This window comes from Humulus lupulus, chromosome 1, assembly GCF_963169125.1.
Source record: "Humulus lupulus chromosome 1, drHumLupu1.1, whole genome shotgun sequence".
Classification (NCBI taxonomy): domain Eukaryota; kingdom Viridiplantae; phylum Streptophyta; class Magnoliopsida; order Rosales; family Cannabaceae; genus Humulus; species Humulus lupulus.
The window spans coordinates 196,167,172-196,194,447 of NC_084793.1; the positions used below are offsets into that span (position 1 = coordinate 196,167,172).

The 27,276-nt window shown below is 38.9% G+C and overlaps 2 protein-coding genes across 2 annotated transcripts; one reads left to right on the top strand and one right to left on the bottom strand.

Annotated features, from left to right (window-relative positions):
• Window positions 1-8,580: 8,580 nt before the first annotated feature.
• Window positions 8,581-12,096, top strand: LOC133802140 (cation/H(+) antiporter 15). Its single transcript, XM_062240413.1, has 3 exons — window positions 8,581-9,170; window positions 9,468-10,463; window positions 10,558-12,096. The coding sequence occupies exons 1-3, from the start codon at window positions 8,949-8,951 to the stop codon at window positions 11,845-11,847; spliced, it is 2,508 nt and encodes an 835-aa protein (XP_062096397.1). The 5' UTR covers window positions 8,581-8,948; the 3' UTR covers window positions 11,848-12,096.
• A 181-nt stretch (window positions 12,097-12,277) lies between these two features.
• LOC133802149 (nuclear intron maturase 4, mitochondrial) lies at window positions 12,278-16,506 on the bottom strand. The gene is made up of 2 exons (XM_062240422.1): window positions 15,935-16,506; window positions 12,278-15,259 (listed from the first exon to the last, which is right to left on the bottom strand). Exons 1-2 carry the CDS (start codon window positions 16,041-16,043, stop codon window positions 12,954-12,956), a joined length of 2,415 nt encoding a protein of 804 aa, XP_062096406.1. The 5' UTR covers window positions 16,044-16,506; the 3' UTR covers window positions 12,278-12,953.
• Window positions 16,507-27,276: the final 10,770 nt, after the last annotated feature.

Consider the following 27,276-nt stretch of genomic DNA (forward strand, 5'->3'; position numbering starts at 1 on the left):
TAACTCTCTTATCCCAACTCCCTCACCATCATGTGACGCCCTTTTAGGATGTCTCGTAGTATAGAGCTTCACTGGTGAATAGAATTCACAAGGAAAAATTTCCACATTTACAAGTGCTAAAAGATATAAAATAACCTCTCAATCCTAAATATCTCAATAGCCTGAACATAAACCCAAAAAATAGCACGAACAAATAACCAAACAGAGAAGTGAAGTGAAAGCTTACCCAATATATAACGTATGTAAGTGTTGAATCGAGTTCGAACGTGAAGATACTTCGTCCGATTGACCCAGAAATACTTCATTACTTTCCAACCTTCCAGAATCGATGAGGAGAGAGTATTGAGTTGGTTGAGTGAGTTCTTGGTGAAAAAAGGGTTTCTTAGAGCTCTGAAATGGAAAGTTTTTTTAATGCAAAGGTAAAGAGTGAGAGAGGGAAATTTTGAATATATACTCGTGAGCATGGGCGGGAAGCAATCAAACCCCAGCCGTTGATCACCTAGGAGTAGGTACTCAAGCATGATCCAACAGTCACAGTTACCAAGGCACAGATCATGATCAAAGATGGAGAAAGGACGCCTCAGGTACGGAATAAACGTCTTGGGCACGGAAAAGACCCCTCATTAAATGGCATCGAATGTTGGACCCAGGAATAGGGAGTCGACACATGGCATCACCTTTTTAAAGGTATCAAGCCTCGAGGAAGCCCAACTATCTCAATGAGTACGTCCCACAAAATTCTCTTCTCAGTCTAAGTCTTCACTGTTTGAGGACGAGTGAAGACTTGGGGGAGAAATTTTTTTCGTGTTTTCACCAAGTGACACCTTGCATGCATTAAGAGTCATTAAGCATTCAAGGAAGATAATGAAGTCCACTTAAGCTCTCCTAGAACCTCTAGAGGAGTATGTTCTCATGGAAAGCTACTTTTCTGAGGATTACGTGCAGAATGTTACTCCAAGTCACCTCTTCCATTCAAGTCCTCCAGGTCTGTGAGATTCCTCCTCCGGGCCTGGAGTAGAGTTGCTACGTGTCAAGCATAGAAACCCTGGACCACAAGCAGCCGTTTCACATTGACTATTGCCCAAATCGTGGTGTCGAGTCCGTACAAGCAACAAACAGATGTTTCACGATGCCACCTAACATGGGAAAACGTGTAGCTACCCCCCCTCACAATGTCAGGGACGTGCTACCCCATAAAGTAGTGGGTTGAAATCCCGTAAATGGGCCCACTGAGATACACAGGGCCCACCAACACATTAACTAATGGAATTTATCATTTATTGTCCATTTAAGACCACATTGAGGGAGAATAATTGTAAGTAACCCTCATTAGGAATTAATTTCCCTCAACCATCTACAAATAGGGCTAGGGAACACATTGTAAAGGATCCCCATATTTTTGTATCCAAGACATTGCCAAAACGCTGCCTAAGAACCCCATAGAAGCCTAATCCTCCCAAGCTTTCATCATCCTACTACAAGTGACTTGTGGAGTAGGATTTATTCATAACCTGAACAACATAAATCTCTATGTCTCCACTCTAATTTCTTTAAGCTTTATTTTAATTAGTTAATAGCGAAAAAGCTAGTCAACCATATTAAATTCGTTGAGAATTATCAACGTTCATATAATTTTGGCCAAAATCATATGACGCAATCCATGCAGCATAAAATTTACTCACATAAAGTAAGGTAAAACCTGTAGGGAGTACAAATAAAATTTGTACAAGAAAATGTAATTTAAATGAGAAACCTGTATATTTGTACACAAAATGAATTGTTGTACAAAATTTGTATACACATGAGATTGATTAAAATGAGGCATATACATATTTTTGTGAGAAAATATAATCAAAATTTGATTATAGCCTAGAATATGTGCTGTGAAAAGAATTAATATGTGTCACATAAATGTTGCAACAAAAAGTTATTTAGTTGGAGCTCTTAGCACTATGATAATTTGAAATATGTCTTATCCGAAAAATTTCAAAAGAATTTAACATGTCTTAAGAGATATAAATTCAAAGTCGCGCGCATTATATAATAAAGATCTTTTTATGGATTAAAAACATATAAATGAATAATTATTTGAAATTACAAGTATGATTGTCTATGCAATATGAATTTATAAATTATACGTTGTAAAAGGCTCTTGAAGAGCTTCTGATTGTACTATGTAATTATTGAACAACAAACGATTGAGAATTATTAAATATATTGTTTGTTTATAAATTAAATTATGAGTAAAGAAGTCCTAAAGAACTAAGAATCATAGTTTATATGATTACTTGATGTAGAAACTAAAGAACGTGTAACGTGAATGCAACAAATATATGGTCCTGAAGTACCATCTTTATTGCAAATAAAAATTGATATTATCGAAGACATTCATTCATGTATTCATATTTAAATTTCAAATTTTGGGTTGAACATAGTCATATATAATAAATATCCACAAATATGATGCATATTTATAACATTGTTGAAATGATATGATAATAAACAATATTATATATACATGAATGATCTAATATGTTGGATAAATTTTCACGTTCCATTCCACACATATGCTCTAGAAGAGTTATAGTAAATATGTGATCATATATAATTTATGGTGATATTTAAAAGTGGTGATTTATAATTACAATGAAAATCATATGAGATATCTGATCACCAAAGTTACCATGGATATTTGCATGAGAGGGAGATATATATGTGTTGCACTATTTTTCCCTTAGTTCAGGTTTTGTCCCACTGGGTTTCCCTAACAAGATTTTTAACAAGACGAACTTTAAATCATGTTGAGATACTTACAATTCACGAGGCAAGTAGAGAATGTGTGATAGAGATCAACGATACAACATATTCGAGTAACATATGGGTTATCACAAGATATAAAAGCACCAACATTTCTGTATGAAGATAATGGTGCATGTAATGTTCAACTTAAAGGAGATACATTAAAGGAGATAGAACTAAACATATTTCACCAAAATTCTGCTTCACACATGGTCTTCAAAAAAAATGGTGATATTAATGTTCAACAAATTTGATACAGTGATAATCTTTTATACTTATTTACAAAGTCATTACCAACATAAACATTCAAGAAGATAGTACATAAGATTGGAATGTGCCGATTAAAAGATCTCCATAAATGTCAAAATGAGGGGAAGTAAATACACACTGCACTCTTTTTCCATTGACCGAGTTTTTGTCCCACTAGATTTTGTTGGTAAGGATTTTAATGAGGCAGTATTTATGGGCATCCAAGAGTGAGTGTTATAAATATTATATATATATATATCCATAATAATGAAGAATCCCCTTAGTTAAATATCATAATAATGGAGAATCACCAAGTTACCCAAAGTGAAATATTAGCATTAATTCCTTATTGTATTTATGATACTTACTTGATTTTCCTAAATCATATTTATTTGTATGAATAGGACTCAATCCCCATTTAAATAAAAATAATACACAAGAGTTCACACTCTCTTTACATCTCTCTATTACTTTATCTATTTCTTTTCTTTATAAATATATATTTCAATATTCTTATTAGTTTTTATAAGTTATATGAATGTACTTGCAGTAGTCAATTTAAAATAAAATAAAAATGGGATTTCTGTTTTTCCTATCCTTTTTCTTCCTAAATAGCAGTATTCAAATACATGGTAAATTCGCCCTACTTTCTCTGTGATAAGTAGTATTAGCTCTGTAAATTACTTCTATATACATTTGTTTATTTACTGTACATGTGTCATATGTATATAGCCTTGGGTATATAAGGCCTACTCTGTAATTGTAAATTTAAGTAAGCTGAAATATACCGATTTCTCTCTCTCTTGCTCTCTCTTCTCTCTACCTTTTCATGGTATCAGAGCAATGGCTCAAGAAACCTCTCCAAATTCATCTAGCCGAACCCAGCTCCAAGAAAACCCTAATTTAGCTTTCTCAAACAATCAAAACAATATGACTCTCCCTTCCATGAATCACACATTCTCAGTGAAACTTGATGAAAACAATTACCTCATCTGGAAAAATCAGCTTCTAAATGTAATTATGGCACACGGTCTTGACAATTTCTTAGATGGAACACACCCATGCCCCTCTAAGTTCCTTCTTGATGATCCTACCACTCAAAATCCTGAATTCTCAACTTGGAATCGGTATAACCGACTCATAATGTCTTGGTTCTACTCTTCCCTCTCTGAAGGCATGCTTGGGGAGATCGTTCATTTTGGAACTGCTCAAGAAATATGGGCAGCACTTGAAGAAATGTACTCGGCATCATCTATGGCAAGAATCACAGAAATTCGCAGCAAGCTCCAGACGCTTCGGAAGGCTGGGTTAACTGCTCAGCAATACATTCAGCGCTTGAAGGGATTTTGTAATCGTTTGGCTGCCATTGGAGAGTCGGTCTCGTATAAGGACCAACAAGTGTATTTTCTGGGAGGTCTCGGACCCGAGTATGATGCGTATGTGACAGGTATCTTGAACAGATCTGATAAGCCTTCTATGGAAACTCTGTATAGCCTGCTGCTCAGTTTTGATTATAGGTTGGAACGAAACACTCTTTATGATTCTCAGAGCTCCCTTCAAGTTCATCTTTCACAGCTCCATACTAGAAAGAAATTTGCCAAACAACCTCACCCTTCTTCCTATACCTCACAGAAATTCCCTTCCCAACAGCCATCCTCTCACCAACAATACTCACAATATGCTTCTCCTGGTGCCCTCGGCCCACGACCCTCTATTCACCCTTCTCCTCACGCACATCAACCTTCTCGCCCTAATCAGCCTCGCCCTATTTGCCAAATCTGTGGTAAAACTGGTCACACAGCCACGGTTTTCTATCATCGCACCAATTTATCCTGTCTCCCTCAGCCTCCTCGCACTTTTAATACTGTGATTCAACCTCCACTGCAACCCCACGTTACATTCTCTGGCTCTGAGAATCCCTCCACGGCAAGCTGGTTCATGGATTCTGGCGCAACCAATCATTTTACTCCTGAGTTTCAACTTCTGGATCGTGCCGTTCCTTACTCTGGATCTGAACAGGTGCAGGTTGGTGATGGTAAGTCTCTCACAATTTCTCACATTGGTCATGTCACTCTTCCTTCTCATACTATTCCCCTTACTTTAAACCATGTATACCATACTCCTGCCCTCACAAATAATCTCATCAGTGTCTCTCAATTCTGCAAAGATAACAATGCTTTTATTGAATTTCATTCCACCAATTTTTTTGTCAAGGATCAGGTCACCAAGAATCTCCTTCTCACGGGGGTCCTTGATCGCGGTCTCTACAAAGTCACCCCTCCTTTCAATCTGTCCGTCTCTTCCTCTGGTCTTCCTACCCGTGCTCATCTCACCAAGGTCCGGGACTTTTCTCTCTGGCACAATCGTCTCGGCCATCCTTCATCTCACGTTGTTTCTAAAGTTTTTGCTGATTGTAATTTTCCAAAACATTCTGGTTCCCATTTTGAGTTTTGTAAGGCTTGTCAATTGGCCAAATCTCATCGTTTACCCTTTTCTTTATCTGTAACTCGAGCTACCGCTCCTTTTGAATTAATTCACAGTGATTTGTGGGGTGCTGCCCCGGAACAATCTATTACTGGTGTTCGTTACTTTGTTCTCTTTATTGATGATTTTAGTCGTTTTACTTGGTTATATCATTTACACAGCAAAAATGAAGTTTTCCCTACTTTTCTAAAATTTCAAAAAATGGTTTCCTGTCAGTTTAATGCTAAAATCAAACGCTTGCAAAGTGACTGGGGTGGGGAATTTCGTTCTTTCAAATCTCATTTTGACTCTCTTGGTATTCTTCATCAATTATCTTGTCCCTATACATCGGAACAAAATGGTCGGGTCGAGCGCAAAAATCGCCATGTTGTAGAAGTTGGCTTGTCACTCTTAGCTCATTCCCACGTCCCTCTCTCATATTGGCCTTATGCTTTTTAGTACCGCTGTGTTTCTTATCAATCGCTTACCCACTCCCGTCCTTGCTTATAACAGCCCTTATTTCACTCTCTATCACAAACTCCCTGACTATGACCATCTTCGTACTTTTGGGTGCTCGTGTTACCCTTACCTTCGGCCATACAACACTCATAAACTTCAGTTTCGTTCTCGTGAGTGTGTTTTTCTGGGCTACAGTTCCCAACATAAGGGTTACCTCTGCCTTGCTCCCCCTACAGGTCGCATCTACATATCTCGTCATGTTGTGTTCAATGAACACTCTTTTCCCTTTTCCTCTCTTCCTTCTTCTCCGTCTTCCCCTTCTGTCCCTTCTTCCATTCCCCTTTTGTCCCCTGTTATTCCCACTGTTCCATCTCCTTGTTCTACCTCTTCCTCTTCGTTGTCTTCCGCTGCTTCTCCCTCTCTTCCTCCTGCTCCTCTCTCTTCTCCATCCTCGTCCTCTTCATCGTCTACAACTCCTTCATCTTCTCCATTTGTACAGTCCTCATTATCTTCATCCCCTTCTCCATTATCTTCCTCCTCTCCTGCTGTGTCTTCTAGTGTTGAGGTACATGACCACTGTGAGCCCCTTTGTGTTAAGCCTATCAATCTGCACCCTATGATTACACGGGCAAAGGCTGGTATTTCTAAGCCTAAGGTTCTTGTCAGCACTGTTACTGATGCATTTTTTGAGCCTACTACTTATAAACAGGCAGCGAAGTTTTCTCACTGGCATCAAGCTATGCTTGCTGAATTCACTGCTCTTCACAAGAACCGTACATGGCACCTTGTTCCTGCGCCTGTTAATGGCAAAGTTGTGGGCTGTAAATGGGTTTTTCGGGTAAAATTGAAGGCTGATGGTTCTATTGATCGGTATAAGGCCCGTCTTGTGGCTAAGGGATATCACCAAACAGAAGGGCTGGATTATTTTGAGACTTTCAGCCCCGTCGTCAAGCCTACTACCATTCCTACGGTGCTCACACTAGCTATGTCGGAGGGCTGGCCTCTTCGCCAACTTGATGTACAGAATGCATTTCTTCACGGGGATCTTAATGAAACTGTTTTTATGTCTCAGCCCGAGGGCTTTCGTGACCCAGATCATCCTGACTATGTCTGTCACCTTGACAAAGCGCTCTATGGTTTAAAACAGTCCCCAAGGGCTTGGTATAACAAACTTAGTTCATTTTTACTGACTTGGGGGTTTGAGAACTCTTCTGCTGATTCGTCTATGTTTATTTACTGTCATTCAGCTACTGTCCTCATTGTATTGGTGTATGTGGACGATCTTATTCTCACTGGCAGCAGCCCCTCCTCCATCACCAAGCTTCTTTCTGATCTCGGCTCTCACTTTGCCATAAAAGACTTGGGTCCACTACATTATTTTTTGGGTATTCAGGTGCACTATTCTCCCACTGGTCTACACTTAAATCAGCACAAATATATCCTGGATCTTTTACATCGTGCTGAGCTATTGGACTCCAAGGTTTTTCATACACCTATGACCACGGCCTCAGTTCTTTCTGCTCACGATGGAACGCCTTTGCCTGATGGCTCTCACTATCGCAGTATTGTGGGCGCACTTCAATATTGTACCATGACACGCCCTGATATCTCTTTCGCCGTCAACCGTGCCTGCCAATTTATGCACTCTCCCTCTGACACGCACTGGCAGGCTGTCAAGCGTATTTTGCGGTATCTAAAAGGCACGGCTCATCATGGCTTGCTGCTTCAGCCCTGTTCTGACTTCAATCTTTTATGCTATACCGATGCCGATTGGGCCTCATGCCCCGACGACCGCCGCAGCACTGGTGCGTATTGTATCTTCTTGGGACACAATCTTATTTCTTGGTCCTCCTCCAAGCAGCGTGTAGTGTCCCGCTCCAGCACTGAATCTGAATTTCGCGCTCTCGCTGATGGTGTTGCTGAGCTTTCATGGGTTCAGTTTCTTCTTCGCGATCTTCATATGCAACAACGCTCCGCTCCAGTCATTCTCTGTGATAATCTCAGCACTACTTATCTTACAGCCAACCCGGTGCTCCATGCTCGTACCAAACACGTGGATATTGACTTCCATTTCATACGCGAGCGTGTTTCTTCTAATCAGTTGGTAGTTCGGTTTACGCCTTCTGATGATCAGCTAGCTGATGCTCTCACCAAAGCACTCCCAGCGGCCCGGTTCCTTCAACTTCGATCCAAACTCACGGTCGTTCCACGTCCCCTGAGTTTGAGGGGGGATGATAAGTAGTATTAGCTCTGTAAATTACTTCTATATACATTTGCTTATTTACTGTACAAGTGTCATATGTATATAGCCTTGGGTATATAAGGCCTACTCTGTAATTGTAAATTTAAGTAAGCTGAAATATACCGATTTCTCTCTCTTGCTCTCTCTTCTCTCTACCTTTTCACTCTGAAATATAATATTGTTTTTCTAAAGAAATAACTTGCAAAACAAAATTACCATTGACAAGAAATTGCTATGTTTTTCGAAAAATTTTCTTACAATAAAACCGTTCAATAGATATAGTTAGTAATTCTCTTGTGTACATCTTTTTTTGTAAAATTAAATATTTATACATGTGAGAGACTACATTGAATTTACATATATTTAACTAGAGGTGATAACAAAAAGTCTTAAAATAGATGCTTGTATGTTAACCATAGGCCACATACCAAGGAAAGAGCTCCCAAATGGAACGGGTAACCACCGAAACCTTGAAGTAATCTCTTCATTCCCAGTCATCCCTCATAATGCTCCATTTCCCATACTCAACAAAACCTCTATTCTCCTCATGTTTAAGGACAAAACTTGCATTTGGACTTCAAAAAATAAACAATCAACAACAACTACATATGGAACGTTTTTAAAGATTTTAACTGTTCCATTGTAGTCATTAGTATTCTATAGGAAGAGTAATTTGATTTTCATTTTTCCCTTTACATAAATTGTTGGCCTCCGTACGTGATTGTGACAGGAAAACATGGCGGCGGCAATAGGAATGATGCCTAACAAGACGGAAGACACGATCGTCTGTTATGCGCCCACCATGATAACCACGAACGGTATCTGGCAGGGCGATAACCCTTTGGATTACTCTCTTCCTCTGTTCATCTTGCAGCTCACTTTGATTGTGGTCACCACTCGCATATTGGTTGTCCTCCTCAAACCCTTTCGCCAACCTCGAGTTATCTCTGAAATCATGGTATGTTGACAACATTGTACTGCTGTACGTCGCGTTCAAAAAAAAAAATCCATATTCATGTATCGACATGCAAAGTGCTGCCATGCCTTATATTCATATATTTAATGTACGTAACACTCTAATGCACATGCATTTGTAATTAAAATCATCCTTAGATACCGCAAAATATTCTCAATTGGATCATTCTCTTAGAAATACCTATTTCTCTGCATTGTTGCAAGATAGATATGTAAAGTGTATATAAATTTTATATTTATATAGCTGAAGCATGTATTCTTATGTCCTTGACGCCTACAGGGTGGTGTGTTACTGGGTCCATCAGTACTCGGACGCAACGCAAGATTTTCCAACTCGATATTTCCTCTGAGAAGTGTGATGGTGCTTGAGACAATGGCAAACGTTGGTCTCCTTTACTTCCTCTTCCTGGTTGGAGTGGAGATGGACCTTTCAGTTGTTAGGCGAACAGGGAAAAAGGCCCTTGCCATTGCGATTGCTGGGATGGTCTTGCCATTCATAATTGGCGCCTGCTTCTCTTTCATTCTTCATAAAAAGGACGAGAGCATGACACAAGGCACTTATATACTCTTTCTCGGTGTAGCCCTCTCTGTCACTGCGTTTCCAGTGCTTGCCAGAATCCTTGCAGAGCTCAAACTGATCAACACCGAGCTTGGCAGGATTGCCTTGTCCGCTGCTCTCGTAAATGACATGTGTGCTTGGATTCTCCTCGCTTTGGCCATTGCCTTGGCTGAGAACCATGCCACCTCCTTGGCCTCCCTCTGGGTGATACTTTCAAGTGCAGCTTTCGTTGCCTTCTGTGTTTTGATTGTACGACCCATTATATCATGGATGGTCCGAAGAACGCCAGAGGGGGAAAGCTTCAGCGAGTTCAATATATGTCTCATTCTCACCGGAGTCATGATCTCAGGATTCATCACAGACGCCATTGGAACTCATTCTGTTTTTGGGGCTTTTGTGTTCGGCCTAGTTATACCAAATGGGCCTCTTGGGGTTACTCTTATAGAAAAGCTAGAGGATTTTGTTTCAGGGCTTCTGCTCCCTCTCTTCTTTGCAATAAGTGGGCTTAAGACTGATGTATCAACAATCCAATCAGTTGGAACCTGGGGATTCTTAATGCTTATCATATTTCTTGCCTGTGCTGGCAAAATTGCTGGAACTCTCCTTGTTGCGATGTATTACCAGATGACAATTCACGAAGGATTCACTCTTGGTTTGCTCATGAACTCCAAAGGCCTCGTTGAAATGATAGTTCTTAATGTTGGAAGAGATCAGAAAGTAAGAAAATTAAGGTGCCAGAATGTAATTATATTATTGTGTGGACATAAAAAGACAAAACTGAAGATATCTCATATTCTCATATTTTTTGCAGGTCTTGGATGATGAGTCCTTCGCAATTATGGTTATTGTAGCAGTAATAATGACCGGAATTATAACGCCAGTTGTAACATCAATATACAGGCCAGCAAGGAGGTTCATACCTTACAAACGGCGAACGATTCAAAGGTCAAAACCAGACGCTGAGTTACGAGTACTGGTCTGCATCCACACCCCTCGAAATGTGCCAACAATCATCAACCTTCTTGAAGCTTCGCACCCCACTAAAAAGTCTCCTATATGTGTCTATGTTCTCCATTTGGTTGAGCTCACTGGTCGTGCATCTGCAATGCTCATAGTTCACAACACGAGGAAATCCGGCAGGCCAGCTCTTAATAGAACACAGGCCCAGTCGGATCACATCATCAATGCCTTTGAAAACTATGAGCAACATGCCGGTTGTGTCACCGTCCAGCCTCTCACTGCCATTTCTCCTTACTCCACCATGCATGAAGACATTTGCAACTTGGCTGAGGACAAGCGTGTAGCCTTCATTATCATTCCTTTCCACAAACAGCAAACGGTTGATGGTGGAATGGAGGCTACAAACCCAGCATTCCGGATGGTGAACCAGAATGTACTAGCTAATGCACCTTGCTCAGTTGGCATTCTTGTTGACAGAGGGCTAAGTGGCTCCACACGCTTGGCTGCAAACCAGGTGACTCATCATATAGCAGTGATATTCTTCGGCGGACCAGATGACAGAGAGGCACTGTCTTATGCTTGGAGAATGTCCGACCATCCAGGGACAAGCCTCACAGTACTGCGCTTCATTTCGGGTGATGATGATTCTTCTGCGGAGCAGCCTCGTGACAATCCGAACGACCCAAGGATGTTAACAGTGGAAACAGATGATGCAATGGAAAGGCATCTGGATGATGAGCTCATAAATGATTTCAGGACAAAAACCATGAACGATGAGTCAATTGTGTACAGTGAGAAGCTGGTGAATAATGGAGAGGAGACAGTGGCGGCAATAAGGTCAATGGACAATATTCACGACTTGTTCATAGTTGGAAGAGGACAAGGAATGATATCACCTCTTACAGCAGGACTCACGGATTGGAGTGAGTGCCCAGAACTTGGTGCCATTGGGGATCTGCTAGCATCATCGGATTTTGCAGCAACAGTATCAGTGTTGGTTGTACAGCAGTATGTTGGCATTGGGCCAAATGAGTACATTGGACAACCTGACAGCCCAGGACAACCGGATGAACAATTTAGCAGTATGCAGAATACGAACCGCAGGCCACCACCAAGGGGACAAAATGTATTCAACTCTTAAAAGGATAGCACTTGTGAAGCCCCAGCAAACAAAAAAAAAAACTCGGATAATAGAAAATATGAAAATGCAATTTTTTTTATGTAATGCGCCTTTTGTTGACAGTGATCTCATACAATCTAAAACTAGCTTCATTTCCATTTAAAACTAATTAGAGCCATTTTTTTCTTCTTTTTTGTATTTCTCTTGTCCTCTTTCTAGAATGAAAGGCATTTTACTCATGTATTTTAATTTGTAGCAAAATCATACTGGCTTTAGTTGTCAATGTATGTAACCTCTTAATTTGGGAATTCATCACTATATAATCATCTCATGGTATCTACCACACAAGTAACATTGCTGGACAAGCTATTTCATGACAAACCTATCCTTCTCATTTAAATTTTTAACAAGAGAATCTTTTATTAATAAGAAAACTAAATTAATACAAATATTTAGAAAGTTAACTCATTCATATCATTTCAATGGGATCTTTACAATAACAATAATAGAACCCAAACAATAACACATTCAACATGAAGAAAAAAATCCATATCTTATGCTAAAGTATATAAATGACAATCACTTACCATTTTTCTTTTTTAAAAACAAAACTGCCTTCTATTAATTTATAAGAAAAATACAATGTTGTGGAAAAAACAAAATGATTTTCCAAAATATGACGGAATGGACTCTCTTTGAACCACATAACATTGTGCAACCAGAGCCTAATTTTTTCTCATAGGCTGTCTACATCGCTACTTTGTTCTTCAAAAATCCTCTTGTTCCTTTCCAACCATAGGCCCCAGAGGAGATCCGACACAGTAGTGTCCCAATAAACTTGTCTTTTCTTACTCTCTAATGTTGAACATAATAATTTCCTCACAGTCAGCAGGGATTCCCCAAAGCAACCCAAACTCATTTAATAGTTTGTACCATAATTTCAAGGATAAGTCACAATGGATAAACGAGTGTTTGCTATTCTCATTATCCTTTCTGCATAACACACCAACCAGGAGAGATGACTATAAAAGGCTTCTTTTAAAGAACTTCATGCACATTCAGTCTATCCCATATCATTGGTGATTTAAGCCTCCTGATTTTAATCTATACCAATATGCTATCTGCTCTTATTTCCATGAGCCAAAGTCAATGGACTGGAGTGATATATCACCAAGATATAAATCTCTTAAGTGTTGCTTACACAACCCAATTTTACGACTTTTCAAGCTGGGGTGAATACAGCTTGAGAACCCTGTTTTCCATCCTGGAAACTTCTGCCTTTCCATTACATGAAGAGCATAAACACTTTCTGCTGGAACAAAGCAACCTATAACAAAACAATTGCAAGGACGAGATTCACTCACCATTCTTGATAAGGATAGCAAACACAAACCACCATAAGAAATTCCATACATTAATGCCTCATCCTTTTCAAAAACATCCAATGTCTCACTCACCATCTCTTGCTCTGTCTCATGGGAACAAGGGATCCTGCTCAATTCTGCATCAAACTTATTTTCAATATCACTTTCTTGCATGTGATACTTTACTGCTAAAGTCCGAATGCACGCTTTTCTAACTTGATCAGAAATTAAGAGTTTTATGTCAGAAAAATTGTCAGACCCACTGTACCATCTCAACCAACGGCGAACAATGCCAGAAAACCAATCTATAATTTGGATGTCATCTTGTAAAATGAGAAGAGAAGATGGACAGGGGTAACCTTTGTTTGTCGCCAATCCATATCGTACAAGACGTTTTTTTATGGCATTAATAGGTGCAATAATCTGAGTAACGATGACGGGTTGGACAGAAGAGTCAGAACTTTGCAAAAGAGCTTTAGTGGAAGCTGTCTCAGATAGAACATACTCATCTACACGCCTTTGAAATTCATAGAAGGAGTTCCTCAATTCCTTGGGTAAGGATGGTTCTGCAACATACTTTGACAAGATAGTTTCCTCACACGCTACTGCTTTTGCTTTAACATCCTGCATCCATATCTTCAGCAAGTGCTTATACCAGTGATCAGTTTCCATACCAGATTTACGAAAATGAGAAATATGGCTGAGAACAGATTCAGGATCAGCCAAATGCTTAATTTCTGACTCTTTTACTTTCTTCAGTCCATATGCCAACCATTTCTTCCCAATCCGAACTGTCCCAGAATTCCAAGCTTCTTTCTTTTGTAAAGCAAATAACTCAACTTTTTCCTTCAACTTGTGGATAGCCTTTGTTGCAGGAGTTTCTCTCACGGTTCTTTTAAGCAAAGTTCCCAGAAAACGAACCCCGCGTAGACCTTCACAGGGTAACAGCTCTGCTTTATCATCAATATCCAAGTACAAAGACTTCTGCAAGTAATTCAGAGCCTCAAACTTGAAACTGTGAGCAACATTTTTGGAACCAGAAACTGCAAAAAATATTTCATCCATATATCGACAACAATGAACACATGAGCTGAAATTTTCTTGCCCTGCACTGCTGAGATCATTGGCTTTCAGGTGTCTCCTAAACCAATTGCGCAGCTGAGACTGAGATTCTTGATTACTTTGGGATTCTACATTGAGAGCTTCATATTTCATTGATAACCTATAAAATTCACAGTCAAAAAGGTCAAGATATATGTTCATCAATATAGGTGACAAAACTCCCTCCTGAGGAAGACCGTGACCTTTAGGAAAACCCCCAAACTCCAAATTGATAACCTGAGAATCAAACATGCTTCGGATAATCGAAAATAACCTTTGGTCTTCTATCTTCTCTTCCATAACTGATATTAGTTTATCAAGGATACAAGCATCTACCTTTTTGTTTATGAGCACTGTAAACCACCAATCAGGAGCACATATCTGTTTGCTTATAAACTTCAAAGCAGTGAAGTGTCCCCTCCCACTCCGGCATCCATGCGATATCTTAGAAAAGTGGGGTCTGTATACAACTTCCAAAACTATTCTAATGGCTTCTTGAATGATTTTCAACTTTTGATTAGGCAGGACTAAGATTTCTTTTTTTGCCCCTCTTGTTGAAATGGAAAAGGTATTAGCATTGACGTCAAAATCCCCATAGAACAGCTCTTCACCAGTGGATTTAAAAGTGGTGGTGTTATTGTCTAACATTGTTATATCAACTTTTGAATTTAGCCTTATACAATTGTAAGCATCTTGAAGAGTTTCTGGATCGGCAATCACTTTTTCTATTAGGTCCTGAAACTTCCCATTCACATATTGCTCCTTCACCCTCTTCTTTACCCGATTCTCAAGAAACCTCTTGAGTTCCATTCGACCTTTGGGTTTCCCATCATCTATTTTAGAAGATTCTTCTAACAGAGCGGCTAAGTTCGTTGCCAGCATCTTCTTTTCTGAGCCCAAATCAATATCATCATTTGTTGCAAAAGTGGAAAAATCAACATGTTCTTGACCTCTTTCATAGCGTTTACCTGGTACAAAGACAGAATCCTTATTAATGCAATGGTTAATTATAATAAGAGTCAATCAGGGAAATATAACACAAATAAAGTTACAGAAGAAACATGTACACCTCCTCCAATGCTTTATTTTAGAGCTCAAGAAAAGCAAACACAAATAAACTGCTTCATAAAGAAGGGGCTGAGCCAACCAAGCAGTGAGAATGCAACTAGTTCACCACAGAGTAACTTATTGGTAGATCAGCCTTCAAGTAACAATCTTCAAGTACATTACACAGCTTACAAGGTAAAAAGCCCAACAAAACAAGATCTAGCATGAGTGTTGAAACACTGATAAACGATCATATTCGAGCTAATCAAGATGTAAACATTAAAATCCATTTCAAACTCAAAGACCGTTATCCCAACTACATGAGATTTTACTATTTTATAGATCAGTGTCATAAATTAACACACAAATATTGATGAATACAACTGCTCAATTCTTTCTTTCAGTATATTAATGAATCAACTAAAATATATTTTCTTTGTCAACATTCACTAGTGTCTTTTCTCTGTATGTGAATTACAGAACTAGTTCTAGTTCCAGACATTCAAATATTAGAAATAATAAAAATTATATGCAAAACCAAATATGACGTGACTTCATAAGTTAGTTCTACTTAGAGATAGGGAGAGCATACATACCTATATTGACTGCAAACAAGTAACGGAGTGGCACATGATTTATGGTTTGCAAAATGCTACATTTTTGCAACGTTGCTCTGTAAAGAATGGGGAAAACTGAAGATCGCATACTTGTTACGAGCGACGGGTGGCTTATGGGTTTAAGGAGATGCCCCAACTCATTCACTATACCCTTACTCCCAAGGCTGTAGCGGCGTTAGCATCTTCTAACGAGAGTTGATGAAAAGTCATTATTCCAGGAACAAGAAGATGGCTTGGTTTGCAGGTTTAGACCACATATTTATACAGATGGATTAGTGGTGCCCAAGGGCTTCAGTGCTACACGAACTCGTCCGAAGCCCCAGGAATGGCCCTGGTTCCGTCGAGGGGAAGCGTTCTGTCCACCTCGTCCGTTCCATCATCGTCTGTGTCCTCATCCGTGGTTCCACCACAGTCCAATCTGCTAGACCTCGCGGGTGAGCTCAGGCGCCAGGGGTAAAGAGGATCATTCGGAGGTAGCGCTGAAGAGGGCGACCCAGAAAGAATAAGGCGAATCACGGCGGCTCACGTGGTTATTTGATTTTTGGCTTCTTTAAGGTAAATAACAGGGGCCATAATTTTGTTTATTTACAACTAGGCATTGAAATTATACTTTTTAAGTTTATTTTATAATTCTCTTTCAAAAAAAAAAAGTTTAATTTATAATTTTTTTTAGAGTAGGGAATTTATACCTTAATTAATTATCAACAGTTTCACCCAATGACAGTATAAATCCTTATATTTTGGCTATTTAGGTTTTTTACCCCTGAATGATTACATATGTATTATTGTGCCCGCGATTTTTTCAAGCCGATAAAAAATTCTCCCGATCTATTCACAGTCATGTAAATTAGAACTTCTGTCCAATTCCGTTCATTTTTTATAACAGGAGGATGATGTGGCCTTTTTTTTACATGATTTGGGATGGCACGTGGGACTCTAAAGTGTGAGTTGGATATTATAACTCGCTGACATGGCAATTTAATTTTAGCCCAAATCAATTATGAAAATAGAAAAGAAAGTAAATAATAAAAAGAAGGATTTTCAATTTGGGGTCGGGTCAATTGGGATTTTAGGGCTTACTTTCATATTTGAACTATTAGTTTAGGGAGGTGATATTAGTGATTTTTCTCAGACGAAAATTCAATTGGAAGTGTGGAGGAGATCCGACTAGAAGTGCCGCCTGAAATCACCACATTCGAGCCAAACGTCGAGCATCTATGGTGGAGTTCTGCCTGTGGTGGAGCATCCCCCCGTGTTTCTCCACCACACGATCAGGCCTGGTTGTAGCAAACTTAGTCAGAACTCCACCACAGATGCTCGACATTTGGCTCAGATGTGGTGATTTCAAGCAGCACTTCCAGTCGGATCTCCTTCACACTTCCAGGCGAATTTTCGTCTGAGAAAAATCACCAATATCACATCCCTAAACTAATAGTTCAAATCTGAAAGTAAGCCCTAAAATCCCAATTGACCCGACCCCAAATTGAAAATCCTTCTTTTTATTATTTACTTTCTTTTCTATTTTCATAATTCATTTGAGCTAAAATTAAATTGCCATGTCAGCGGGTTATAATATCCAACTCACACTTTAGAGTCCCACGTGTCATCCCAAATCATATAAATAAAGGCCATATCATCCTCCCGTTACAAAAAATGAACGGAATTGGACGGAATTCCTAATTTACATGACTCTGAATAGATCAGAGGATTTTTTAACGGCCTGAAAAAATCGGGGGCAGGATAATGCATATATAATAGTTCAGGAGGTAAAAAACATAAATAGCCTTATATTTTAGATTTGGGAAATCATCTTTTTTTATAAATAAATATTTTAATTTATTTTAGATGAACAATTAATATTATCTATTAATATAAAAAGTGTTTAGATAACGAAAATTATTGGTTTTAACCTTTTTTTTTGTTAACTTTAACATAATATACATTTTAAACTAATTAAAAATAAATATTTATTAATTATATTAATATAAATTTAAATACTATAAAATATTATTATTATAATAATATTTAATATAAAACTACATTTTTAATAATTACATTAGTATAAATTCAAATTCAAATGTTATAAAATATTATTATTAAAACAATATATAATACAAGACTAGATATTTAATAATTATATTAATATAAATTCAAATGTTATAAAATATTATTATAATAATAATTGTTTCCATGAAATTTAGCATGATGACGTGACATAAACATAAGGCACATAACAAGTCATTTATAAAATATTGGTCTGCCCAGAACCAGCCAAGAGAAGAAAACATGCTATTAGACACATGCAGAAGTTATAAGACATGCAATCTTAGCTGCTCGATGGAATGCAGTTAAAGCTCAAAATTAATTAAATGTATAGATATTTTCTAGATCTTTGTTATTTCAAATGTAAAGTGTATTATTTACATATTATTTTATTATTATTTGTGGCACAAATTAGGCAAGGTCTTGTACGTCTTTGAGTCTATATATAGAGACCCAAGAATTCTTTATTCCTTACGTAGTTCCTTACTTTTAAAGAATTCTAAGAATCTAGTATCTAGTAAATAAGTGAAAAACTTAAATCATGATTTGTAATAAATTTGACACGCTAGTATATATAATAATATAAATATTTACAGTTTGAAAAATAAAATTAAAAAAGAAAACAATTGTTAAGGATGGAATTGAAATATGTACAATGGAGAAAATGAAGAATTTATTTAAATAAATTGTATGACTGTACAACTTGTACCTTAGAAGCTAAATTTGTACATGTAGGGCTTTGTCCCATTCGCCATTGAATGAATATTCTCATTTAAAAATAAGCTAAGAATTTGAAGTGGTGCCATTAATAAGAATTTGAAGGTGTGCTCTTGGTCAGCGACTTGCATGGAAATTGGTTTGTACCCCTAGTACGCATCGATAAAGGACAAGAGCTCGTACCGGTGCAACATTAGGATCAATGTTCAAGGTGTGAAATATGATGTTCGAGTAAATCCCAGTCATATCGGAGTGAGACCAGGTGAAGACATCCTGGTTCTCTTGGAGAAAGTCTATCAAGACCTCTCGAACTTCCTCCTTAAGATTTTTCCCGACCTTGGTTTTCCTATTTGGATTGGAGGCGACTGTTAGGATGAATGCCCTAAAAGCATGTAAAGACATTTTATTGATTTAAATAAAAGTACAATTTTATTATATTTGAATGTTATAATTATTGTTTGAATTAATTATATAATATTATAAAAAAAATCATTATTCATTCATGAGAATATGATCTTGTATTAGTGCGAGAGAATTAAGATCATATATAATGAACAAAATAGTCAGTAACATATTAAAGTAATGAATCTTTAATAAATGGTTACTAGTACGGTTTACTAAGCATACGGGATGCAAGTGATCTAGATTCGAATTGCTGATGTGGATAGACATCTTAGTAAATGTGTTTTATATAATAGAGATTATATATGACAGGATCAATGATAATTAATATCTTTATAAACTTATCGTTTGACATAAAGATTTAATTCTTACCATAATAGATTATCATTTGTAGATCATTCTAAATCCTGAGTATTCATGAACTCCTATTTGTATTTATTGGATCTTTTAATTCACTCGTTAATGTTTCTTAGTATAATGAGGCTAATGACTTTTGTTTTGGAGATTCAATATCATGAATGGATGGGACACATGATTTACAATAATGGAATCCATACTTTCCTAACGGATCGAATATTGGTTCCCTTAAGGGTTAATTTTGGAACTAAATAGTTATTGAGCTCAAATCTATAATTTGATTATAGATTAATTATTCGCTAGTGAATTAATGGTACTTAAGGAACAAGAGGTAATTAGAATGGTAAAATGGTAATCTTGACCAGCTCTAATTAACGAACCAATAAATTGAGGATATAACTACATTTATTGATTATATCAATGGACTACAAGTGAAAAATTTGTAAATATAATTCTATAAACACTTAGAGTGCAATTCTATATTTATAGTTGAGTAATCATTGAATTAATAAATAAGATTATTGGATTAAAGAGTTTAATTAATAATCTGGCTTATTTGAGCTTCGTATTATAGCTTCATGGTCCCCAGATCACCTATGTCCTACATTATCAAGGGTAAGGATGTTAAAAAAAAAATGTACAAAGAATGACTTAATTGCAAATGAATTAATATTCCTGGGAAAGGAAATAATTATGAGATAGTTATGAGAAATTAATTAATTATGAATTCATTAATTATGTAACTATGTAGTTTTTATTTTGAAAAGCTATATGTTAAAATAATTATTAATCATATTTGGATTAATATAGAGAGAGATTAATGATTTCTTATTTATAATTAGATATTTATTTATTTAAAACTTATATTTTATGATAAAGTTAATTTTGAATTAAATGATATTTATTTTGAGATAAATATATTGTCTTAAATATTAATTAAATAAACAAGTGAGAAAATTAGAGAAATCTCTAATGTGGCTTACGCCACTCACTATATTGTACAATGAGTGGCACCATATAAAGATATTTTCTATCCCTAGGATTTTACATTCTGAATATCAAATTTATTTATTTATTTATTTATACTTTTTAAATATAATTTAAATTAAATAGGTTATAATTGATAAGTTTTATTTTAAATAAAATAAATATTAATTAATTAAGTTAATTATCATTATAAAACTGAAAGAGCGATACTTTCAGATATAAGATTTTTAATCGATCAAAGTTGTTTGCCTGTTAAACTCTCTCTCATAAAAAGAAAGCAATCGATTTTTCTTAACCTAAAAATCTATTCACAACATCCTCTCTCTTATCAAACCTCTAGTTCTCATGTGTTGAGGATATCTAGAGAGTTCTAAATTAACCTTTTGAATCTTACGTGCCCACACACGTCCATGTGTGTGTTGAGGATTGGTCTGGAAAATCAAGGTGTGAGCTTTCAGAATAAGGATAGGAAGATCGTTGATTTATACAAAAAGACTTGTGGACTCTTGATAGGCTACAACATGTAATCTCTAATCTATTTGTGTTTGATTTAATATATCTATATAAGTATGATCCTGGTTAGTATTAATATTTTTTTTATAAAAAAAGATCAATTCTGCTGCGCATTCTGATTTTTATATTTAATACCAAAAATTGGTACCATAGGAGTGTTATATTATTTTATAATATAATATAATGTAATATTATATTATATTATAATATAATGTTTTAGATTAAATAAATGTGACAAAGAGTGTCACATATTGTAACATATAATAGAGAGTTACAATATTTAGATATATGAGATATATCCAAATAATGTAACATATTTGGTGTTACAAATTTGTAACTTTCAAATATTACCCTTTATTGTGTAAATTTGGTGTTACACAATATTGAGATGAATTTCATAAAGTCATATGTGAAATGGCTGTCTGAGATATGATTTAACCCCAATAATGTATTTTGGGAGTTACAAAATCATTTGGGATGGTTTGGAACCGTTTGGAAAAACAGCACATTTTTAAGTGCTGAAAATAGTCAGTGGCCGCGGCTAGTGGGACAAAGAGTAGTGGCCGCGGCCACAGGCCAAAACTGACCATTTTTTCAGTTTTTTCAATCTTTGTTGACGACTCAAAAAACTCTCAAATCTCATTTTTAATTCCATATTAATTGAATTAAACATTGGTAACAACCATGGGGGTTGGTGGAATTTGAAATTCAAAGGGTGTCTCTAAACTCTATAAATAGGAGCCTATAGCTCACTTGAAAGACAAAACATTTCTATCCATTAGAGCACTTGTCTAGAAACACCTTGAGGCTTGATAATTCCAGAAAGCATTTCCAAAATCTGAAAGAGATCCCTTAGTGCTTGAGTTAAGGGGAAATAAGCTTTTGGACAAAGGTTTTTTAAACATTGTTCAAGTTGGTGATCCCTAACCCTCTTCACTTAGGTTGTGTAAGTGAGAGTTTACTTGTGTTTCTGTTCTTCATTTTATTCTATTGTTTTTCTTTTTATTCTCATGTTCTATTTACTTGTATATTTTGTTTAAGAGTTGTAATCTTCTATTTTGTTTCAAACACATTTTCTTTACTTGTAACCTTTTGCTTAGAGTTGTATTCTCACTATTCTCTTCTTCTTCATCATCTTCTTCCTTTTCTTTGTTTATTTGTAATTTTCAGTTATAAATTTGTAACTTTATTTGATCAATCAATATTTATTTGTAATATATTGCCTAGAGTTGTAATATTCTTACCTAATTCCAATGAGGCAATCTAATTTTTCCTAACATTCAAAAGCTTACCCTTGTTTGTTTCAATGGGAGGTGAGACCATCAAGATCATGAATCAAGACCTAGTAAGATTGGATAGGTTTGATGGGTCAAATTTTACTAGATGGCAAGACAAGGTGAGGTTTCTTTTAACCACTCTCAAAATCGCCTACATTCTAGAATCCACTCTAGAACCTCCCAACGCCATCCGACAAGGACACTCCCGAGGAGGTGGAGAAAATAAGGAAGAGAGAGGAGGGCAATCTCCTTTGTAGGGGTCATATCCTCAACGCCCTATCTGATAGGCTCTATAACCTCTACACTGAGACCAAATCGGCCAAGGAGATATAGGATGCACTTGAGAAAAAGTTCAAGGCGGAAGAGGAAGGTACCAAATTTTTTTTGATATCTCAATATTTTGATTTCAAATTTTTTGGTGATAAACCTATTCTTCCTCAAATTCAAGAATTACAAATAATTGTTAACAAACTGAAAGTTTTAAAGATTGAGCTTCCCGAGGCCTTTCAATTTGGTGCTATAGTGGCTAAATTACCACCAACTTGGAAGAGTTATAGGAAAAGAATCTTTCCTAAAAATGAGGATTGTTCTTTGGATGAAATTCAAAAGCATATTCGAATTGAAGAGGAATCGATATGTAGAGATAAACTTGTGGAGGGGTCTAATGGAGAGACTTCCAAAGCAAATACGGTGTCATAACCAAAACATCCCAAAAACAAAGGGAAAAAGGATAACGAGAAACCTTTGGGTCCAAAAACCAACCCAAACAAGTTTAAGGGCGAGAAAGGTCCTTGCATTGTGTGTGGGAAAAAGGGTCACTATGCTAGAGAGTGTAGGCATAGAAAAGACCAACAAGGACCTAAGGTGAACAAAACTCAAGAGGAAAACATAGTTGTTACCCTTAGTGAGGTGAATGTGGTCCAAGGCAAGGTGAAAGGGTGGTGGTATGATACATGTGCCACCGTCCATGTCTCCTATGACAAATCATTGTTCAAGACATTTGAAGAGTCAAAGGGCAACCATGAGATTCAAATGGGCAATGAGGGAAAATCCAAGGTACTTGGCAAAGGTACCATTGAAGTCTTTTTCACCTTCGGCAAGAAAGTTACATTAGTGAATGTACTTTATGTTCTCGAAATGAGTAGAAACTTGGTAAGTGGCGATTTGCTTGGCAAGCCCAGCATTAAAGTCATTTTTGAGTCCGGTAAACTTATACTTACCAAATCAAATGTATTTTTGGGAAAGGGGTACTCTTGTGAGGGTATGGTTAAATTGTACACCAATGATGTAACTTTCAACGTTAACAATAAAAATTCTTATTCCGCCTATATTGTTGAGTATGATTCTTTATTTTTGTGGCATCTTATACTATCGCATATAGGTTTTTCAACCATGAAAAGAGTAGTTAAATGTGGTATGATTGCATGCAACATTAAAAACTATGATAAATGTGAAACATATGTTAAGGCAAAAATGATTAAGAAACCATTTCCTAGTGTAGAAAGATCATCTAATTTACTAGATTTAATCCTGTACGCCCTGATTTTCCCACGGGCTGATTAGCGAGCTGAGGTACGGCCTGATCATGATTACCATGTGGACGTCCCCAAGACCGGAGCTGCCATCGTACGACCCTATCTCCTTAGCTCGAGGTAACCAAAGGGTTCGCCCAGATTACTTGAGGACTGTCTGGACGCTGAAGGTCGCAGGTCGAGGGAAGAATCCAGCCCGTTGTACGAGCTGGAGTTGGAGGCTGTGACCTTTTATAAAGTCAACCACGCAAGGTAAACGTGCATATATCAGACATCACGTGTCTGATATACCCCTGACTTCTCGGACACGCAGCAGGAATGTGCGTATTCAGACATCCACGACTGGTTTGGGCTGTGCGGCCCATTATCTCCTTATCTATTGATTTGACCACACTTATGTGTCAGGTTTAGGAATTAATCATGAATGTCACAGAGTTGACATGATAGGTAAGAAGGTCACGGGATGACTCTCTTACCAACTCCCAGGTGCCTTCTCCTATAAATATGGGGACCCTGGGAGTTATAAGGGGTTGGATTCGATATTGAAAGAAATACCCTGTAATCAAATACCCAGTATACAGCAATAATACTGACTAGTGGAGTAGAGGATTTTAACTTTTGAACCACTTAAAAAACGTATTTTGAGTCACCATTTCATTTCTAAGATCATTCATCTATTTCGGTTCAATTTAAGCGCTAATCCCTTTCTCTTCTTTTCTTAATTACCTGTTGGTGAAGAACCGCGTCAACAGTTCGGTGCTTTCATTGAGAGCAAGTTCGATTAGTGCTGTCGCAAACATCCAACTATGGTGACTACTCGATCCAGGCACGGTAACGAGACAGAACAGCATAATGGGCAGGAGGCTCATCATATTGCCATCCCTGGTGAACAATTCCTGAAGTCCAACAGCGGCCAGGCAAGCAGCCGGCAGGCCAAGACGACACTGGAAGTTCGACACCCCGGCCGCCTAATCCGAACCCATGTTATTACACTGCGGTGGAGATGGAGAATGCTCAGCTGAGGAGCCAGCTAGCAATAGATAACCAGCAAATCAAGGATGTGCTGGACCGACTACCCCCTCTCACAACCGACGCGAACGTCGGAGAGAGGCAAGGCGAGGCTCCGAAGTCTCGCCGGGGTAATCGGTCCAGGCATAGCCGCTCGGACAGACTTTCGATAGCCAACTCTACTCCTTCATCGCACCATCGAGAGGCAAACTTCGGAGAAATGCCTAGAGCCGGACAACAGCAGTACAACCATTCGGTCAGAACTTCGACTCCTAGCTCCCAACCAGCCTCGAGCGCACCCAGGGCAACTCGAGGAAATTTCAGAAGGAGGTCCGGGGAGGGCTCGCAGCGTCAGCCTGTCCCCAACAGTCGTCCTGCGCCTCGTCCAGATCGCCAGGCGCGGGACCTGCAGGTTGGCCGGGCCGAGAGGCCCCCACCTAACCTCATCCGTCCTGACGGAACCAGGATCGCCTCTCCGGTCAGGCATCCTCCAACTCCGATCAGATATCCATCTCCTCCTCGGCCCGTCCGAGATATTCCGGCCTATGGAAGTAGCAGGAGAGACTTGCCTTCCGCTGGGCCCTCCCGATGAGGCGGGGTGCCGAGGGAAGGCCCAGATCCTAACCACCAAAGGTGGACTCCGAGCCTCTCTAACAGGAGACACTGGACCGGCAGTCGCCGGAGCGACCTCTCTGGCGGAGACCTGCGTCAGCGTCTAAGCTCGGCATAAAGTCCACAAGCCACCCCGGGGGGCGACCTGGGAGATCGCCTTAACTCTCATAGAGGGGAGCCAGCAGGAGGAGACAGCCATGCTCGCTCAGGGGGAGCCTTGTCCGAAGTACGTAACGGCGGGAATGCTCCAAATAACCTATCTCAAGATAGAAGGGGCAATAACCCACCAAATATGTACAATGGATCCGGAGTTGTTGAACAGCCCCGGAATAACCAAGGAAATCAGGACCAAACCCTCGAGCGCCTGGCCCAGATGGAGGAGCTGATGAGGAAGCTCCTATCGGAGAAAGAAAAAGATGAATATGATTCAGGGGACGAGATGGAGCTCTTCGCCCCCAGCATAGCAGCGACGACTTACCCACCTGGTTTCCGTATGCCGCACCTGTCTAAGTTCAATGGAGACGGAGATCCGTCGGATCATCTGGGGATGTTCAACACCCTGATGATGGCCCACAACATTGGCCCCGAGTTGAGATATTTGATATTCCCTTCCACACTGACTAGACCAGCCAGGCAGTGGTTCAAGCAAGGCAAGAGACAGTCAATCAGCTCCTAGAAAACTTTCTCAGCTGATTTCAAAAGGGCATTCCAAGCCTCCCAGGCTGCCCGCGTTCAGGCCAACTCCCTGGCTAACGTGAGGCAGCAGCCCGGTGAAACCCTGAAGGCTTACCTGAGCAGGTTTGCGAACGTCGTTGCTCGGGCCAGAGACGCGGATGATAGCTCCAAGCTCATGGGCATGAGGACTGGAATCCTCGTGGGAGGAGAGCTCTAGAAGGATATACAAAGTAAGGGAGTTAGCTTGGTTAACGAGTTCCTTAACAGGGCTCGGGAATGGATCAACTTGGAGGAAGCCGAAGCCTCAGCTGCAGGAACCAGCCAGGTCCCTGATCAGCCCACTGGAGTGGGGACGGAGGTCGTGGCAGCGACCCAAAATGTCACACAGAATAACCAGCTCGGTGCAGGCAAAAGAAAGGGGAATGGCGAGGGCAGCCAGCACGACCAAAAGAAGAATAAGTCCATGGACAAGTTCAAGCCCGTATATGCGACCTATACAGAGCTCACCCAGTCTAGGGAGAATATTTTCCTAGCTAATTCTACTCGCCTCCCCTGGAAGAGGCCTGAGCCGTTGAAGCACCAAAAGGGGAAGAGAGACACCTCCAAGTTTTGCTGCTTTCACAACGATGTTGGCCACAACACCGAAGATTGTAGGCATTTAAAAGATGAGATTGAGACTCTCATCCGAGCCGGCCCTTTGGCTCAGTACGCGCGGAACAGGGTCCCAGCAAGTCGACTTGCTCCAGAAGTCCCGGCTAGTCAGCCCGGGTCTTGGGTAGATCAGGACGTCCCTCCTCCCGTGATAGGAGGGGAGATATCCACCATCTCTGGAGGTCCGCATATGGCTAGCACGAGCAGGGGTGCCCAGAAGAGGTATGTAAACGAACTTAAGGCGCACAATGGAGTAGAGTTCGTCCCGGAGCAACGTCTGCCAAAACAGCAGCGATTGGAGAGACAACCAATTATTTTCACTGAAGAAGATGCGGGACATGTCCAGTTCCCGCACAATGACCCTCTGGTCGTAGCGGTTCAGCTCGCCAATCAGAGGGTTAGGAGGGTGCTGATCGACAACGGGAGCTCCGTAAACCTCCTATTCCGGTCCACATTAGAGAAGATGGGTTTGACTGTCGCCACGCTGAAGGCAACCTCCATGATGCTGTATGGTTTTTCGGGAGAAGCATCGACGGCCATAGGGACT